This window comes from Garra rufa, chromosome 1, assembly GCF_049309525.1.
Source record: "Garra rufa chromosome 1, GarRuf1.0, whole genome shotgun sequence".
NCBI lineage: Eukaryota > Metazoa > Chordata > Actinopteri > Cypriniformes > Cyprinidae > Garra > Garra rufa.
In genome coordinates, this window is record NC_133361.1 from 23568349 (window position 1) to 23588176 (window position 19828).

General features: G+C 35.8%; 2 protein-coding genes across 2 annotated transcripts; both read left to right on the forward strand.

The window, feature by feature from the left end:
• The first annotated feature begins 604 nt into the window (after window positions 1-604).
• Window positions 605-12088, forward strand: btr02 (bloodthirsty-related gene family, member 2). The gene is made up of 7 exons (XM_073837668.1): window positions 605-639; window positions 7246-7541; window positions 7706-7789; window positions 7894-8118; window positions 10473-10614; window positions 11171-11197; window positions 11544-12088. The coding sequence occupies exons 2-7, from the start codon at window positions 7248-7250 to the stop codon at window positions 12086-12088; spliced, it is 1317 nt and encodes a 438-aa protein (XP_073693769.1). The 5' UTR covers window positions 605-639; window positions 7246-7247.
• Window positions 12089-16502: 4414 nt separating this feature from the next.
• Window positions 16503-17390, forward strand: cldnk (claudin k). Its single transcript, XM_073837671.1, has one exon. The coding sequence runs from the start codon at window positions 16504-16506 to the stop codon at window positions 17152-17154; it is 651 nt and encodes a 216-aa protein (XP_073693772.1). The 5' UTR covers window position 16503; the 3' UTR covers window positions 17155-17390.
• The last annotated feature ends 2438 nt before the right edge of the window (window positions 17391-19828 follow it).

A 19828-nucleotide genomic window follows, 5' to 3' on the forward strand; every position in this document is an offset into this window, starting at 1 on the left:
ACTCAACTGTTTTAAATATTGATAATAATAATAACAATAATAAATGTCTCTTTAAGAGCAAATCAGCATATTACAATGATTTCTGAAGGATCATGTGACATGAAAGACTGGAGTTATGATGCTGAAAATTTAGCTTTGATCACAAGAATAAATTACATTTTTAAAAATATTAAAATAGAAAGCAGACATTTTAAATAGAGACTTCTTTAAAAAAAAAAAAACATTACAAATCTTACTACCCAAAAACTTCTGACTGGTAGTGTATAAATCATAGACCTATAAATCATGTTATGTAATCACCAATCAATCTGTAAAGCTATACGCATGTTCAAAAGATTATATATGAGATGCTGATTATTTGTGAAAAATATAAACTATTCAGTTTTATGAAATTTGTTGTATAAAGTTGTACATCTTATATTTTGTCTGAATTATAATAATAAAATCTTCTGCAACACTTTAAAGCTATTTAAGTCTGGTCTGGTAAGGTGTGTGTCACTCAGTGTAAAGTACAAAACAGGCATTGTCTAGCTCCTCCCCTTGCTGAAAACACACCTGTGTACTTTATGGTCTAGTTCACTTTCTGAAACTCACTGTAGTACGAGACGCGAACAACTATCTACATCTGCTGAAGTACAGGTAAGATCCAATAAGATTACCATTAACTATTGTCCTTTAACTTTGAATGTTAGCTCACAATGTAAAGGGCAACATGTACAATCCAGCTTTTTAAAAATATTATACAAACAGTTGGTTAATATCTTAATGATGTAACTTGTATAATACAACATTTCGAAATACACAGTTTATTTTGAAGCTTGACCAATTACTAAATGTTTACAGCTGCCGTTTCAAAAACATGTTTGAAACTCTGTCCCGAAAGCTGCTAAATAAATATTTAGACTTGTCGTGATGACAACATGAGTTCTGGTTTAACTTGTTCTTCTCCATACCACACGCTTAACAGAGGCCTCCAAAGATCCCCATTACACTCAATGGAATGCTACACAAACGCATTTGGAAATATTTACATAGACACAATAGCTTGTGCTTTCCTCTATAAATAACAGTTGTTGTAGAAAGTTAAGATAGCCTATAAAGAGCACAGCATAATGTGGGTTTTTTTTAACCCTGGAATGTTGTGTTAAATTACTGATAAGCAGGGCCGGAGTGGGACTCCTTTTCAGCCCTGGAGTTTCAAGCCTTAGACCGGCCCACTTTAGTTCACGACTGACTATATTAAAATGACGTCATTTCCAATTCAGTGGAAATACAGTAGCCTAAGTGTTGCTTCACAGTGAAGATTTATTTGAACAGTTAACACAATGTAATGTTTAACAGTATCAGTATCTTTTTTCTGTTAGAATTAGTGCTCATAAATATCCAAACCTTGAAATTAAAAAATATCAAATAAATACAAATATATATTAAGCTATATGTATAAAATAAAGATTAAAATAAAATGTATTAAACTTTCTAATTACACTATCATGTCTTTTTTTTAAGTAAACAGCTGCTTTATAAGTTCAAATATTTTTCATAAATGAGAACATTAAAGGGTAAATCTCCAACACTATTCTTTTAAACATCACAATGTCCTTTTCTGCAATATCTGAATATATATTCTGTGCAAAATTGTTCACAGATATCCAGCCCTTAAACACAAATAAAGAATAGAGCAAGTATTTGCAGACATCGTTGTTTTGCACTGCTCCTAACTAGCTTGACGTTAACCAGGGGCGGACTGGGACAAAATTTCAGGCCGGGAAATCTCACACTTATCCAGGCCATCCTACACCAAAATTGAAATGAAACCCTGGACAACAATATTTTTCATCATCACATAAAGAAAAGTTGAAATCAACTGGGTAAAATAATTAAATGCTATCTCTTGAACTTCCAATTTGCCTTTTAATCTCTTTTAATCTCTCTGTCTCTCATGTGTGTTTACTTTTTTAACTAATTTTCTTGTATCTGTCACTTTTTTCATAAACACATCTCCACCTTTACAACCAGCTATACAGTACAGATCTAAGGTTGGTCTTTTTTAAAGAAGACAATCAGCAGATTATTGCAGAAATACTGAGACCTTTTTAAAGACATGTTTTTGTCAAGATTGTAAAAAGTTGTGATTTTGTAAAATGACACTTGACATTGCTGCTAAGGGGGAGGAGACAGCTACCAGGATGGTTCTTGAGCTTCTAAGCTTTCAAAATTATATATAATTTATGATTAGTACTAAAACATTTGATTGAGAAAAGGGCAACAGAAAAAAGAGGGCCACTACATTAGGACCATGTGTTATTGTCGTAATGTTAAAATTAAAACAACAACAATTAGCTACATCTTGAATATATCTTTATTAAAAAATCTTAAAACTAAACATGTTTTGCATTATAATGGGTCATGTTTGGCCCTAAGGAAAATTTACCATGATATTATTGAGCCTATGGTAAACATAGTAACCATGTTTTTTTTTTGTTTTTTTTTTAGGATTGATTCCCATTAGTATAATCAGAATTTTATACCATGGTGAAACTATAGTGTAGCAAAACCATTGTATATTCTATAATTATTGTATAACTATAGTAAACATGTTTTGTAAAATCACAGTTAATTTTGTATAAGGGTAGCTCCCTAAACCTGTTTTAAAACGATATTTTTATAGATTAACATTTGTTAGCTGTTCAATACTTAAGTAAACAAAGACAAAACTACAATAGTCTGTTTACAGATGTAACTGACCTGCACTTTAGGTCCTAAACAGGACAGATTTGTCTCTCTGCTCCACCTGGGCACTTCTACTTCAGTCTCGCGTCGTTTTGGCGGACGGCGGACGCGCGGATGCGCGGAGCGCGCGCGAGACAAAACGCGTGCCAGTCAAGACTAACCGATTTATAATTTATTAGAGTTTTATTATTGAATGGCTAATTCCGAAATAACCACTTTAGTACATTAGGCCGGCAACAAAAACAATAACAACAACAATATTAAACTAGATAAAAAAGTTCGTCGAGACAAACTTTAAGTTGGCTTGAGAAAGCTTTGCCTTAAAGTTTAAAGAAGTTTTGAAAGCTTTAAGCAGTTTGATTAGTTTTTAAAGTTTAAAGATAGAAAAAGTTTGAAAAGATTTAAGTTTGAAGGTTTTCAGTCTGAAGTAGTTTTAAGTTTAAAGTAGTTTTAAAGCTTAAACGGATAGACAGATTTATAGATGGATAGATTTATAGACAGATAGATTTATAGACAGATTAATAGACAGATTTATAGATAGACAGATTTATAGATAGATTTATAGATAGATAGATTTATAGACAGATAGATTTATAGACAGATTAATAGACAGATTTATAGATAGATTAATAGATATATAGATTTATAGACAGATAGATTTATAGACAGATTTATAGATAGATAGATTAATAGATATAGATTTATAGATAGACAGATTTATAGATAGATAGATTAATAGATATAGATTTATAGATAGACAGATTAATAGATAGATATATTAATAGATATAGATTTATAGATAGACAGATTAAAAGATAGACAGATTTATAGATAGATAGATTAATAGATAGATTTATAGATAGACAGATTAATAGATGGATAGATTTATAGATAGACAAGCATGACTAACAAGTTACTAGCATGATCCTAGCACGACTAGCAAGTCACTAGCATGATTTTAGCATGACTAGCAAGTCGCTAGCATGATTTTAACATGATTAGCAAGTCGGTAGCATGATTTTAGCATGACAAGCAAATCGCTAGCATGATTTTAACATGATTAGCAAGTCGGTAGCATGATTTTAGCATGACAAGCAAGTCGCTAGCATGATTTTAACATGATTAGCAAGTCGCTAGCATGATTTTAGCATGACTAGCAAGTCACTAGCATGATTTTAACAAATCGCTAGCATGATTTTAGCATGACAAGCAAGTCGCTAGCATGATTTTAGCATGATTAGCAAGTCACTAGCATGATTTTAGCATTACTAGAAAGTCGCTAGCATGATTTTAGCATGTCGCTATCATGATTTTAGCATGAAAAGCAAGTCGCTAGCATGATTTTAGTATGATTAGCAAAGTCACTAGCATGATTTTAGCATGACTAGCAAGTCCCTAGCATGATTTTAGCCTGACTAGCAAAGTCGCTAGCATGATTTTATCATTACTAGCAAGTCACTAGCATGATTTTAGCATTACTAGCAAGTCGCTAACATGATTTTAGCAAGACTAGCAAGTCGCTAGCATGATTTTAACATGATTAGCAAGTCACTACCATGATTTTAGCATGACTAGCAAGTCACTAGCATGATTTTAGCATGACTAGCAAGACGCTAGCACGAATTAAGCATGATTAGCAAGTTGCTAGCATGATTTTAGCATGACTAGCAAGTCGCTAGCAAGGTTTTAGCAAGTCGCTAGCATGATTTTAGCATGACTAGCAAGTCGCTAACATGAATTTAGCATGACTAGCAAGTCGCTAACATGAATTTAGCATGACTAGCAAGTCACTAGCATGATTTTAGCATGATTAGCATATTGTTAGCATGATTAAGATGGAGAGATAGAAAGATAGATAGATTAATAGATGGATAGATTTATAGATAGACAGATTTATAGATAGATAGATTTATAGATAGATTTATAGATAGATTAATAGATAGATTTATAGATAGACAGATTTATAGATGGATAGATTTATAGATAGATAGATTAATAGATAGATTTATAGATAGATAGATTAATGGATAGACAGATTAATAGACAGATTTATAGATAGACAGATTTATAGATGGATAGATTTATAGATAGATAGATTTATAGATAGACAGATTGATAGACAGATTAATAGATAGATAGATTTATAGGTAGATTAATAGATAGATAGATAGATAGATAGATAGATAGATAGATAGATAGATAGATAGATAGATAGATAGATAGATAGATAGATAGATAGATAGATGAGTTTAAATGAGTTTGATCGGATTAGAAATAGTAGATAGAAGGGAAGCCTGATTTGAGTCTCAAAGGATTCTGGCAGTTTAAATTTGAATTTTGACAGTTGGAGTTTGAACATTCCGTCAATGTAAGTCAATGAGATTTTATTCCCAGTTTTAATCGGGATTTTTAGGAAAACCGTAAGTCCGATCAGTTAGAAAAGATATAGCAACTCGAGTTAGACCAGTATGAAGATCTGGGCTGAGTTTGGAGTTTGTAGAGTTAAAGCTCTAGGAGGAGTAGCAGTCAGAAAATTTTGGTCTCAGAAGAAGAAGAAGAGGAAGAAAAATAATAAGTTTAAATAGAATATCAGTAAGTTGGCTTTCTCAAGCCAACTTAATAATAATAATAAAAATTGGAGGGTAGCGGGCCAAAAAATTCTCCCGATGGACAGTCCGCCCATGGCGACTGCTGTGAGTGCAGGCAGCTAGGGACACCGGCCCTCGCGGCCAAAAAAACGGACCGGCCCACCGGGAATTCTCCCGGTCCTCCCGATTAGCCAATCCGGGCCTGCTGATAAGAGATTTCCGATCTCTTATCTTAGTTAATGTGCTTCCAATCTACACCAGACCATCCTTAGTCACTTATTCATGGTCAAATAACTATATAAATAACCACATTTGTGCACCGCACATTTATTCAATTACGTAAATTGTGAACTTTAACAGGGTTTATGCAGGTCTTAAAAAGGTCTTTGCCCTTCCACAGATTAAAGGAGTAGTTCACTTTCAGAACAAAAATGTACAGATAATGTACTCACCCCCTTGTCATCCAAGATGTTCATGTCTTTCTTTCTTCAGTCGTAAAGAAATTATGTTTTTTGAGGAAAACATTTCAGGATTTCTCTCCATCTAATGGAGTTCTATGGTTCCCCCTGAGTTTGAACTTTCAAAATGCAGTTTAAATGCAGCTTCAAAGGCCTCTAAATGATCCCAGCCGAAGAAGAAAGGGTCTTATAGGGAAACGATCGGTTATTTTCTGAAAACATTTACAATTTATATACTTTTTAATCTCTACACAGATTACACACAGAGCTAGACAAGATGAGTATTTGAGGTAAAAAAGTATATAAATTGTAATTTTTTTTTTAGAAAATAACCGATTGTTTTGCTAGATAAGACCCTTCTTTCCTCGGCTGCGTTCGTTTAGAGCCCTTTGAAGCTGCATTTTGGAAGTTGGAACTCGGGGGCACCATAGAAGTCTATTATATGGAGAGAAATCCTGAAATGTTTTCCTCAAAAACATAATTTCCTTATGACTGAAGAAAGCAAGACATGAACATCTTGGATAACAAAGGGGTGAGTACATTATCTGTAAATTTTTGTTCTGAAAGTGAACTACTCCTTTAAATCTGAGTCGTAAATTCATGTCGTGCCATTAAATATTCCATGCACTGTTAAAAATGAATGCCTTCCTCAGTGTTTTTGACTTGTTTTCTAGTATAAATATTTAAATGTCCTTAAATTAAGATGTTTACTTCAAAAGGAAATAATATAACGTCTTGTGTTCTCCGAAATTTAAGAAAATGAAGTGAGTTTATACTTAAAACGTCTTTCTCTCTGAATTTAGTTGGTTAATCTTAATTTACCAATCTTCAGACAGGTCCCACAAATTTTTGGGTTATTCAGCATTTTTCTGTATTAGAACCCTTTCCAACAATGACTGTATGATTTTGAGATCCATCTTTTCACACTGAGGATAACTGAGGGACTCAAATGCAACTATTACAGAAGGTTCAAACGCTCACTGATGCTTCAGAAGGAAATACGATGCATTAAGAGCAGAGGGGGCAAAAACTTTTGAACAGAATGAAGATGTGTACATTTTCTTATTTTGCCTATATATCATATTTTTAGTATTAAGAATTGAGTGTGTGTAAACTTTTGAACGGGGTAATTGTTATTAATTCAACTATTATTTTCTCTTGTGGACTATATGTAAACGTATTTTATGTGAAATATCTTATTCAGGTCAGTACTGAATAAAAAAAATAACATGCATTTTGTATGATCCCTCTTATTTTGGTAAAATAATTAACATTTTGTGTCTGCAAGGTGTATGTTTTCAAAGTGAAACTGTTGCTATTTAAAAGTATTTGACAAGAAAAATAGGTGGTTAAAGATTTCTGTTGCATCACAGTGTTTTAAAAAATATATTGTGATTAATTGTGATTTGCAACACAGAATAGTACTTTCATGTTTATTCGGACTGTTTCATGACATTGCGATCTGTCAGGGATGGAATCTACCATCAGTCTCCTGTCCGAGAAGCACTTCTTGTGCTCTCTGTGTGAGGAGATGTTCAGCAACCCAGTGACAACACCCTGCGGACATAGCTTTTGTAAAGCATGTCTCCGTGTTTACTGGAGCCGCAGCGGGTCAGACGAGTGTCCGCTCTGTAGGAGGGACTTTGGCTCCAGACCCCATATCAGCGTGAACCGCATACTGGCGGACGTCACTGAAAACTACAGGAAGACACGTTTGGCTGCTAAATCCAAATTCTTCAGTATGGATGAACTTCAAGATGAACCTGTGAGTACCTTCAATTAAAAATCGATCCTAAACTTTTGAACAGTAGTGTAGATTTCAATAACTGACTGTATGAATCAGTCAAACTCAACTACACAATATGAATTAAATAGTTGAACAATTGAACAGTTGTGTTGTTTTGTTCTTCACTCATGTGCTACAAACAGACAAATGCAGGAGAGGTGGAGCAAATGATTCAGGAAAGAATTCAGAAGATTGAGAAACTTCAGACTTCCTTAAAGCTCTTAAAGGTATGGGACTAATGCAGCACAGTGAATGAAACCATGATTGCAATTATTATTATTTTGAGGGGAATTATTTCTTTTAACTTGCTGGCCAATCTTATTTTTCACAGAGCACGTGTCTCCGAGAGGTTCAGGAAAGTCAAAGGGTGTTTTCGTCTTTGTTGAGCACCTTGGAGAAGAGTCATAAACTGGTAGTGGCTGCAGTTGAGCAGAAACAAAAAGAGGCAGAGAAAAGAGTTGAAAGACTCGTAAAAGACCTGGGGAAAGAAATACTTGAACTGGAAAATGGACACACCAACCCTGAGACCTTGAATGACAAAGAGCGTCTTAAAAAGGTAATCACATTTCATTTTTCCGGTGATAACATGGTGAAACACATTTGTATAAGTTTAGCTTTCTCTTTTTATGAAGTTTGACATGCTGAATATGAAAATCACTTTACTTTTTGTGTATCATTAACATTAACAGTGTTAAAAATTATGTTGACAACAAGCTAATTTATTATTACGCATGCATAAAAAAATGACATACATGCATAATACTGAGCTTACAACAGTTTAGCATAAACAGTTACCAAAAGAGAGTCATCCAAAACTTCAGAAGTTACATGGGATAATTATTGTGTTTTATGACTAATTCAGAACTAATAAGTGAAATGTTCCAGAAATCATTAGAATATAGAATATTCCAAAATGTTACAGAAACTTCTAGAATGTCCCCATCCTTGCAAAAGCAAAATATAAAAAAGTACAAAAACTTATCTGTACTAAAGCAATATTTCATAATTAATGCTAGGAGTTCTAAAAATGTACATTTTGTGGCTCATTAATATGTAGTGACAGATTGCTGTAAGTGGCACGTGAACAGATCATGTTTTCCTCTTTACTAATTATAACACAAAATAAACATGAATAAACATCAGAAGGTATCTTGTTTCAAATGCATGTAATATGTCAATACATACCATTTTTTAAGTTCAAGTCCACCAACATTATTCTACCCTCCAGTGTGATTTGTTTGTTGGACTAAAATGGCAGATTTGGCATTATGATCTATATATGCCTATCGCATTTGTATTCTGTTAGACTACACTCTAGTAGTAGTCTAACAGAAAGGTTCTATGAAGAACCTTGAACATCCATGGAACCTTTCAAATGCAGAAAAGTTCCTTTACAGTCGAAAAAGCTTCTTTAGATTTTTAAAATGTTCTTCAAAAATGTTCTTTTAGGAACTGTTCAATGAAAGGTTCTTTAGGGAACCAAAAATGGTTCTTCTATGGCATCAATGCAAAAACACCCTTTTGGAACCTTGATTTTTAAGAGTGTAAGAGGCCTCGGAATTTAATTTCAATTAATTTCAATCCATCTGAATGAGCAGTGACAGATTGCTGTAGCGCAAGTGGCATGTGAAACCGATGATCTCTTCTTCTTTACTAGTTATAGCACAAAATAAACATGAATAAACATCAGAAGATATCTTGTTTCAATTGCAGTAATTTGTCAATACATACCATTTTTTAAGTTCAAGTCCACCGACATTAATCTACCCTCCAGTGTGATTTGTTTGTTGGAAAAAAATCACAAAGATTTGGCATTATGATTGGTCAGATCGCCTGTCTCATTTGTACTCTGTCAGACTACACACTTAAAAGTAAAGGTTCTTTATTGGCATCAATGGTTCTATGAAGAACCTTGAACATCCATGAAACCTTTCAAATGCAGGAAAGTTCCTTTACAGTCAAAAAAGGTTCTTTAGATGTTCATCAAAATGGTTCTTTAAGGAACTGTTCACTAAAGGGTTCTTTGCGGAACCATAAATGGTTCTACTATGGCATCACAGCAAAACAACCCTTTTGGAACCTTGATTTTTAAGAGTGCAAGAGGTCTCAGAATTTAATTTCAATTAATTTCAATCCATTTGAATGAGCAGTGACAGATTTCTGTAGCGCAAGTGGCACGTGAACCAATCATCTCTTCCTCTTTACTAGTTATAGCACAAAATAAACATGAATGAACATCAGAAGGCATCTTATTTCAACTGCAAAGATGTCAATACATACCATTTTTTAAGTTCACCAACATTAATCTACGCACTGCTGTGATGTTTGTTGGACAAAAATGGCAGATTTGGCATTATGATTGATCAGATTGCCTGTCGCATTTGTATTCTCTCAGACTACACTCTTAAAAGTAAAGGTTCTTTATTGGCATCAATGGTTCTATGAAGAACCTTGAACATACATGGAACCTTTAGATTTTTAAAATGTTCTTCAAAATGGTTATTTTAGGAACTGTTCACTGAAAGGTTCTTTGGGGAACCAAAAATGGTTCTTCTATGACACCCTTTTGGAACCTTGATTTTAAGAGTGTAAGAGGTCTCGGAATTTACTTTCATTTCAACAATTCAAGTCAACACAATGCCTGAAGAATGTATCAAAATATTAGACTGATCTTCATTCAAACCTCTCACATGGCGTCAGAAGACTTTGAATATGTACATAAGTTAAACGGAGATATTTTTGTTGTTCTTCTTCTTGTTGGAGCTCAGTATTTTAGAGAAAAGAGCACTGCATTTTCCTTTGTGTTGCTTAGGAAAAAAACAGCACACAGATTAGGAATGACAGGGCAAGCGAAGTTTTCTATTTAGCAAGTATTGCATGGTAGAATAATTGATGTATTTTCTCTCACAGAGCTTCAGTGATATACCACAAGCGATGAGAGACTGGTCTAAAGTCACACTTGAGACTGATCCGTGTGTTGGGTTCACCAGGCAGGCTGTGGCGGACTTCATGGATACTGTCACGATTGAAGCTAAAAGACTTTCTAAAGCTGGTATGACTGCACGATTAAAATAACACTACAATGCTTCAGTATGCTCCAAGTTTGTCCTGTTTTAGCATTTAAACATGAACACTTTATCATATCCAGTGACCTTTACTAAATATTAATATTAGAAGCCTAGACAAAAATACTTTTGTTATGTTTCATGTTTATTCATGCTTGATCATGTAATGTAGGCATTCCAAAGGTTTTGACAGTTTTATGATTTCACTAATTATTAGCTTGGTACACAATGATCACATAATCACATTAATCTATGTGATAAACACGTCAGGTCAACAGTAATCAAAAAGTAGTCAAACTACATTGCCCAATATGTGTAATCCAGATTCAATATTTACTACAATTTCCGTCATGTAAATCAGTACAGACTACAATTTGTAATTTACCTACCCTGCCAATGGAGAAAAATGTGGTGTAGTAGTAAGTGATTAGGCTAATCAACTAAATCATGATCCTTTGAGAGCATCTTAAACAGCAAAGCGTAATTTAGCATAATTTTGTATGGCATTTATGTTTCATATGCAATTTGTTCTCTTTTTTTTAGAACTGAAGAGGCTGCAGAAGTACTCAGGTGTGTTTTCATTGTACTTTTGTAGATGATTTGTGACCACAAAACCTCAAAATTGAGATTTATACATCACATGAAAGCTGAATAAATAAGATTTCAATTGATGGACAATATTTGGCCGAGAAACAACTGTTTGAAAATCTGGAATCTGAGGGTGCAAAAAATCTAAATAATAAGAAAATTGCCTTTAAAGTTGTCCAGATGAAGTTCTTAGCAATGCATGTTATCAATCAAAAATTAAGTTTTGAGTTCAAAAACTTAACTTGAGTTGGGTTTTGTGGTCAAGGGTCACATTTTATAGAATTTGTTTTGCCATCTCTGCAAAGCTAATCGTCATCTTCCTTTTCAGTTGACGTAAATCTGAATCCTCGGACAGCTCACGCTTTCCTATATGTCTCTGAGGACAGGAAGGAAGTTAGACATGCAAACAAGCGACAAGAAGTTCCAGAAAACCCTAAAAGATTTGACCGGGTGGCTAACGTAATGTCCAAGGAAGCCTTTAGCTATGGAAGACACCTTTGGGAAGTGGAGGTCGGAGACAAGACTGACTGGGATCTGGGAGTAGCCAAACAATCTGTCAACAGAAAGGGGAAATTCACAATATGTCCAGCCAATGGATTCTGGATGCTTAGCTTAAGGAATGGCACTCAATATATTGCTAACACATTCCCTCCGACTTTCTTCAGCCTCATTCACAAACCTAAAAGAGTGTCTGTTTACCTGGACTTTGAGGAAGGACGTGTTTCTTTCTATTGTTTGGATACCGGGACTCATATTTACACTTTCAACGATGCTTTCACAGATAAACTCCACCCCATCTTCAGCCCGGGACGACCCCATGGGGAAAAGAACACTGCTCCCCTTATTATCAGCAGCAGCTGCTGCAGCATCTGAAACAATATGCTAGCTCTTACAGCTCTTTCGCTTTCTTGACCATTGCCATTATAGTGTGCAGTTAACTGAATTTTTATTATTATAAGAATGACTTATTATTTATCGCTTGTGCTTGCTAAACACTGCAAACTTGAATGATACCTCAAACTGTCCAATTATTTTTCAGGAGAGGTGGACTATTTTGTTTAAGTGATCAGACTTACAATCAAGCTTATAGGCAATAAAAATAATCCTTGAAAAGAAGTACACTTCAAATCTTAAAAGTATAAAACTAATATACATATTATAAAAGTATATATTTTTTACATATATTTTAAATGTAGTATATTGCAGCTTTGTCATTACAAATGTGCAATTCTAAATATATTTAAATACATGACTTTCAATAGAAATGACATTAGTTTACCTTAATTGATTGTCATTATGCTCGGCAATAATTTCAAAGAAGATAATTATGAAATTATATACAGTATAAAAATTTCCTACTTAAGTGAGTCAACTAAATGCATTTAATATAAATTCAAACTATAGTTAGCATTCTTTAATTGTAAGTTACAAAAATATAATTGTTTCTGAAAACAATGCACTTAAGTATATTCTTTTACGGTATATTACTTTCATAATAAGTGCTCTTTTTAAAAGTATGCTAAAGTGTACTTCTTTTTTTACAAGGGACCACATAGCAACATTCTAAGAAACACTCAGATCACTTTAGCAACCCACAGCATCAAGCTGGTAAAATTTTGTTATTATTACCCCGATTGCATCATCGAGACATCTATTTGATGTTTGCAAGAGGTATTTTTTAGTGTTTGTTCATCTGCGATACGTCTATAGGACATTTCCTATTAGATGTCAAATAGACGTCTATTAGATGTCTTTAAGACATTTATGATTTACAATGTATGTAAAACTGACATCTGAAAGATGTCTGTCAGACGTTTGTGCAGCAGATGCTTTCCAGATGAAGAGATCTTTAACAGACATCTTGCAGACGTACATGTGCTATCTGGGACAGTTTATAGCACATATCCAAAATGCTTCAATTTACCTTTTTTATTTATTTATTTATTTATTCCTTAAATGTTACTTGTAACTTTACACATATGCCATTGTCATGAGACATGAAAGTAAGACATAAAGTAAGACGAAAGTAAAATGCTCTGTGAACTTTTATGAAAGCAAAATGAAGAAAGGTAGTAAGAAACAACTGAGCTCACTTCAAGGAACAAGAAGGCGAAGGATGAAAAAGAGGACTAGATGGATGGGGTTGGGTTGGGGATGGAGGAGCGCGAGGGCGAGAGAACAGCGAGTCATTGTGCTGGTCCACCAGGCACTGGGAGACACACTCAAGACACATTAACGCATTCACACACTGACACGAACGCGCACATAAGCGCGTGCTTCTGCCCACCGCTACACAGACCCGAGCTGGCATCCCAGAGGGCAGCACATCACTCCTGTCCCTGCCACTGAAACTTACAACCCAAGTGACATTCACCCTAGCTGAGCCTAAAAGGTGCAGGTTTCACCTCCATCACAGGTTTATGGCATTTCGGGTCAAGCTCTGTATCCAGAACGAACGTACTCAACGCAAGAAGGAGGAGGATTAGCAGATGAGTGACTGTGGAAGGAGTTAAACTTCAGAGACTTTGTTGTCATCCATCAGGTAACAACAATTTCAATCATTTATCTTGGTAAATAACTATATGTTACTAAAAGAACTAACCATTTTGTCTATAGGCTGTGTGTTTTTGAGTTTCACGATTGAGACTAAATGCTTCTGCAGCACAGCATTCAGAATTGACATAAACAGACTCAAGTCTGCTTGGCCCACTCTGAATGTTTCAAAGAAAGCTTCTTGTGTCCAGAGGCTCCTCATGTTTTTCTGAGATAATCCACTCACCCCACCAGGCGTAGCTCTACACCCACCACAGTGTGAAAAGAACCCATTCTCTTGGATGTATAGTGAATCCAGTAATGTCCACTGTACATAACAGTGCCCAAATATTTATGTATAAAGCCACATGAATATTTAAAGGAATGTTCTGGATTAAGTTAAACTGCATAAACAGGATTACCCACAGAAATTTACTAAAAACACCATAGTATGATATAATAGAAGCACATAGTTTAGACAGTAGGTTTACACTACAAGATATAAGTTAATGGAGATTGGTTGCAAAAGCCAGAAATCGAAAGCAAATAGGTGCCTGTTCTCGTGACAATCTGAAAAATTTACATTGCAGATGGCTGAGAGATATTAAGCAGGTTTAGTATCTAGACCTGTCTCTGACTCCAAATGCTCACAAGTGAAATGTGTTTTTACTGGAAAAGACCTTGGTGATGACAGACAGCTGTGTCGTGTGAAAACAACTTAAGTCCAATGACTTTGAAAGTTGTATAGTTTTAGACACTTGCTAGCATGTGACTAGTGTGATAAATCACTTACTGGCCTTATCTTTTGAGCTTTCTCTAATCTAATCTTTTATCTTCAACGTCATTACCACGTAATGCTACTAAACCAGACAAACGACACACGCATTAATACCAGAAAGTGGCTTTTTACCTGGACTTAAAAGATATTCTAATCACAGGAATGATCTCCAGAATGGATAACCAGAAGTTCATCCGCCAAAAAAAGTAGTTACATCTCAAGGTCGACTGTAAGGCTTACATAATAAAAACGTTTACTGAGTAACACATAAGTATAAAAACAAGAGTTTCACATTTCTGACTTAAATCCTCTTGAAAAGTTTGTTGTAACCACAAGTTTTGCCCATTTTAAAACAAATCGAACTTATCTCAGAAAAAAAGGGGTACAATAGCTTGTCACTGGGATAGTCCTCTGAAAGGGACCTCTTTGTGCCTTATATATCTCTATACCAAAGTTTTACCCTGCAAAGTCTTAATTCAACCACACCTGAACAAGCTAATCAAGGTCTGAAGGATTACTAGGAAGCAGAGGACCAGAGTTCGCCACCCATGGCCTAAACAGTTCATAGTAGTACTTTACAGGTACTCTAAGGTACTTGAATGTACCTTTTAGAAGTAGATAAGGTACAAAGAGGGTACATCTGAGGGTGCTAGCCCAGTACTACCCTAGAAACAAGCAATTTATGCACATTTTCTTGTAGCATATGCCACAAATGCTGTTGACAGTGCTTACCTGTGAGTGCTCCAGTAGGCCAGCTTTCGACAAACCCTACTTCTAACTCTAATTAAAAACACCTTTACTAGCTAATCAAGATCTTATATTAAAAGAAACTTCTAGGTTGGTGTGTTTTGGTAGGTTGGAACTGAATTCTATAGGACTTGGCCCTCCAGGAACAGGTTTGGAAACACCTGGCTTAACTTGAGAACAGAACTTTTCTTTAAGACAGGTGTGTCCAAACCTGCTCCTGGAGGGCCATGTTCCTATAGAGTTTGGCTCCAGCACACCTACTTGGACGTTTACAATGAACCTGAAGACCTTGATTAGCAGGTTCAGGTGTGTTTATTAAGGGATAGAGCTAAACTGAACAGTGGACTTCCAGGATCAGGATTCTACCCCTGTTGAAAAAAACAGCATATCCCTATTTAGCTGGTCTCCCAGTCTGGCTAGGCTGGTTTTAGCTGGTTGTTCACACTGGTCTCCCAGCCTGACCAGCTAAGGAAGTGGCCAAAACCCCTCTAAAACAAGCCTGCTGACCAGCTAAGACCAGTCTGGATGACCAGCTAAAACCAGCCAGTGTTTTTTTTATTCAGCAGGGATGCTGGTTAGGTATGTTTTGAAGCATGGCTGCTGGTTTAAGATGGTTATAAGCTAGTTATTAGCTGGACCCGCACCTGACCAGCTTTAATTAGCTTATAACCAGCTCAGGGTCAGTTTAAACCAGCTCATGACCCACTAAGGACCAGCTAAAACCAGCTACCAGTCTCAGCTATCCTGAGCTGGTTATAAGCTAGTTAAAGCTGGTCAGGTGCTGGTCCAAGCAACTAGCTCCTGCTCAGGACCAGCTCATAACTAGCTTATAACCAGCTTAAACCAGCTCATGACCAACTAAACCAGTTCAAACCAGCAACCATGCTTCAAAACATACCTAACCAGCATATGCTTTTTTTCATGACTGACTGGTTTAAGGCCATTAATATTTTAGAAACATTTCGAAGAGTCAAGAATTTAAGTCCTGTTAGTATGTGTTCTCGGAGTTTGTATGCTTTAACAACATATGGTATTTTTTTTTTTTTTTTTTTTATGTACTCGAACTTTCTCTAACGCATTCATTTGTTCCAATCTTTAGGTCCATTTGTCAGTCTACACTCTTCCTATATTGGAACTCACTTTGAAAGGACTTCAATTTCGCAATTCTTACTGACGTTACTGTGGCATCCATCAGACTCTTCCAAGTGATCAATCTTGGAAAAGATTCATCATGGCAACTACCGGCATGCAGCTTCTCGGCCTGGTCCTGTCCATCATAGGCTGGGTGGGCGGGTTCCTGGTGTGCACCCTGCCCATGTGGAGGGTCACCGCCTTCATTGGAAACAACATTGTAACGGCGCAGATCACATGGGAGGGCCTGTGGATGAATTGCATCTGGCAGAGCACAGGGGAGATTCAGTGCAAGGTCTATGACAGCCTACTGGCTCTTCCTAGTGACATGAAGGCTGCCCGGGGTTTGACGGTTCTTGCTTTGCTCATCTGCACCCTGTCGCTCACGCTAGGTATTCTGGGTATCAAGTGCACCGAGTGCGTGGGCCTCCCAAGCCTCAAGGCGCGCTTGGCCCGTGTGTCCGGTGTGCTCTTTGTCATCGCGGGGTTCCTCATCCTTGTTCCTGTCTGCTGGACGGCCCATTCCATCATCAGGGATTTCTATGACCCCTATGTAGCAGCCCCTCACAAACGTGAGCTCGGCCCAGCGCTCTACCTGGGCTGGGGTGGTTCTGCTTTGCTATTGATTGGTGGATCGCTTCTCTACGCAGGGTCCAATCCACCTGGGATTCCTTCTTCTCCTACATTTAGCAGCGGTGAGAGCAGCCCACGTCGAGCGGGTGGACCAGCCCAGGTCAAGGGTTATGTTTAATGACCAGCAGCGACACGCCAGTCCCCGAAAGCCTTCTTTGCTAGAGTTTCCCATTGTGATAGATTCAAGTTAATTTTAATCTATTTTTTATCATTCAGAATATTTCTGTAGTCTGACGGAGGTAGTGAATAGAAATGTGAAATCAAGTTTCCTTGCCACCTCTAATGTCCACTTATAAGTCTGTCTTTCTCTGTATTTGTCTATTATGTTATTCAATAATAAAACCTTAAATCCTTTATAGTGTTACTGTTATCTCTGGATTATTTGAAGGTCTGTCTGTTTATGAAGATGACTGATTATGTCACTCCCCTGATAACACATGTACATCACGGAGACGTCTATTTGACGTCTGCATTTACATCTGTAAGAAGAATTTTTTTAGTGTTTGCTTATCTGCAATACATCTATTGGATGTTTCCTATCAGATGTCAAATAGATGTTTATGATTTAGAATGTATGAAAAACTGACATTTTATAGACCTCTGTCAGATGTTTGTACACAGTGTAACGGTCAGATGCTTTCCAGATCTAGAGATCTTTAACAGACATCTTGCAGATGTATGTGTGCTATCTGGGTCATGATTCTAGGGATAGTTTGCCAAAAAAATGAAAATTCTGTTCAAATTTTTCTCATCCTCATGTTGGTCTAAACCTGTTAATTTTGGATACGCAAATGAAGATATTTTAAACGAAACCTGAGACATTTCTATCTCTCCCTTGATAGCACGCGTACATTACGGAGACATCTATTTGACATTTGCAAGATGTATTTTTTGAGTGTTTGCTCATCTGCAATACATCTATAGGACATTACCTATCAGACGTCAAATAGACGCTTATATCTGTAAGATGTTTATGATAACATCTTAAAGATGTCTGTCAGATGGTTGTACACAGCAGATGCCTTTCAGATCAAGTGATCTTCAACAGACATCTTGCAGACATATGTTATCTGGGCCACTGAAGGGCACTGCACAAAAGCTTCAGTGTATTTGCATGACACAAGAACAAACTTAATTGGTTCTGGTGCAACAAAGAAGTATGGTGTACTGTTTTTGATGCTCTCTATATGTGCATTGATCAATGTTTATATCTGAATAAAAGACTAAAGTAAACCTGTTCACTGAGTGACCATGTTTCATCAGAAGTGTCAAAGTTTTGGTGGCAAGGACAGAAATCTCTCAGGTTTCATTTAAAATATCTTAATTTGTGTTTATAAGATACATGATAGACTTACAGCTTTGGAACTATGTGAGGTAGAGTAATTGGTAACATAATTTTATTTTTTAGTTGAACTATCCCTTTAAGATGCTAGCATTATTTAATGGAATGCGGAAAATAAATTGTTTATACTTTCTAAAAGGTATAACTTAAAACAAAAACTCATTCTACATCTGTACGTCTCACTTTCTTCACAAAAGAAATATTGTGAAAATTGGCCTCCACAAATTTTCTTTGCATGGACAAAAAACACTGACCTTTTTTTAAATATCTGCTTTTGTGTGCATACATATTCATATAGGTTTGCAACACCATAAATGTAAGTATACAACATTAAATGTGACCCTGGACCACAAAATCATAAGGGTCAAATTTTTGGAATAAATAAGCTTTCCATTGATGTATGGTTTGTTAGATACAACTATTTGAAAATCTGGAATATGAGGGTTTCAAAAAAAATCTAAATACTAAGAAAATCACCTTTAAAGTTGTTCAAATGAAGTTCTTAGCAATGCATATTACTAATCAAATATTAAGTTATTATGATATATTTGCGGTAGGAAATTTACATCTTCATTTACTTAATATCCTAATGATTTTTGGCATAAAAGGAAAACGAAAAAAGTAGCTAAAATATACAGTGCTACTTAAGACTGGTTTTGTGGTGCAGGGTCACAAAAAATAATGCAGTAAATAAATCATAGGTCATTAAGTTAAAGGTCATTCACAAAGTTTGGATTTACACCTGTTACACAAACAATTCCAGAAAAACCTCTACAATCCATCTCATGTAAACAGTTCAGTTCAGAAGAAGCCATTCTTGGCTCACATTTTCTTGACTCTCAGAGCATCTCTGGCTGTGGTTATTGAGGCCGCTTCTATAGACAACAGTACAATACCACTGTATGCTGCACCACCAGCACAGCATTTACAATAGCTGTATTGTTTACTGCGCCAGGTAGTGACTCATATATGACCTAATGCTACGAGTAAAATCCGGGGTTGAAAAATATAGAAAAGTGCTTATTGTTGTCTTGACTGCTGGAGAATAAAGGATAAAGGAACCTTAGGAGAGTGTGGTTGGCACCAGGGTCTTATTTTTCGATATGGGACAAGTGTTACATTAAGGTAGCTCATTCACAGTACTTACAAATGTACAGGCAGTTGAAGATACTGCATTGTTTGCAAGAAATAAATAATGCAATGACTGGTACAGTCGAACTGTCTGCTTATTCTTAATTCTTACCTCTATGATCAATACAGCATCCATTTTGTGAGTGTTGTTGTGATTGCACCATAGTGGCCAATAATGCAGATAATAATAAAATAAGCTACATATAAGCTTTCTACATTATATATATATATATATATATGAAAACAAATGAAAACGTGTCAAAAGATAAATAACGTTACTGTCACTCAGACTTTTATCTGACATTTGCGTCACGTCGTA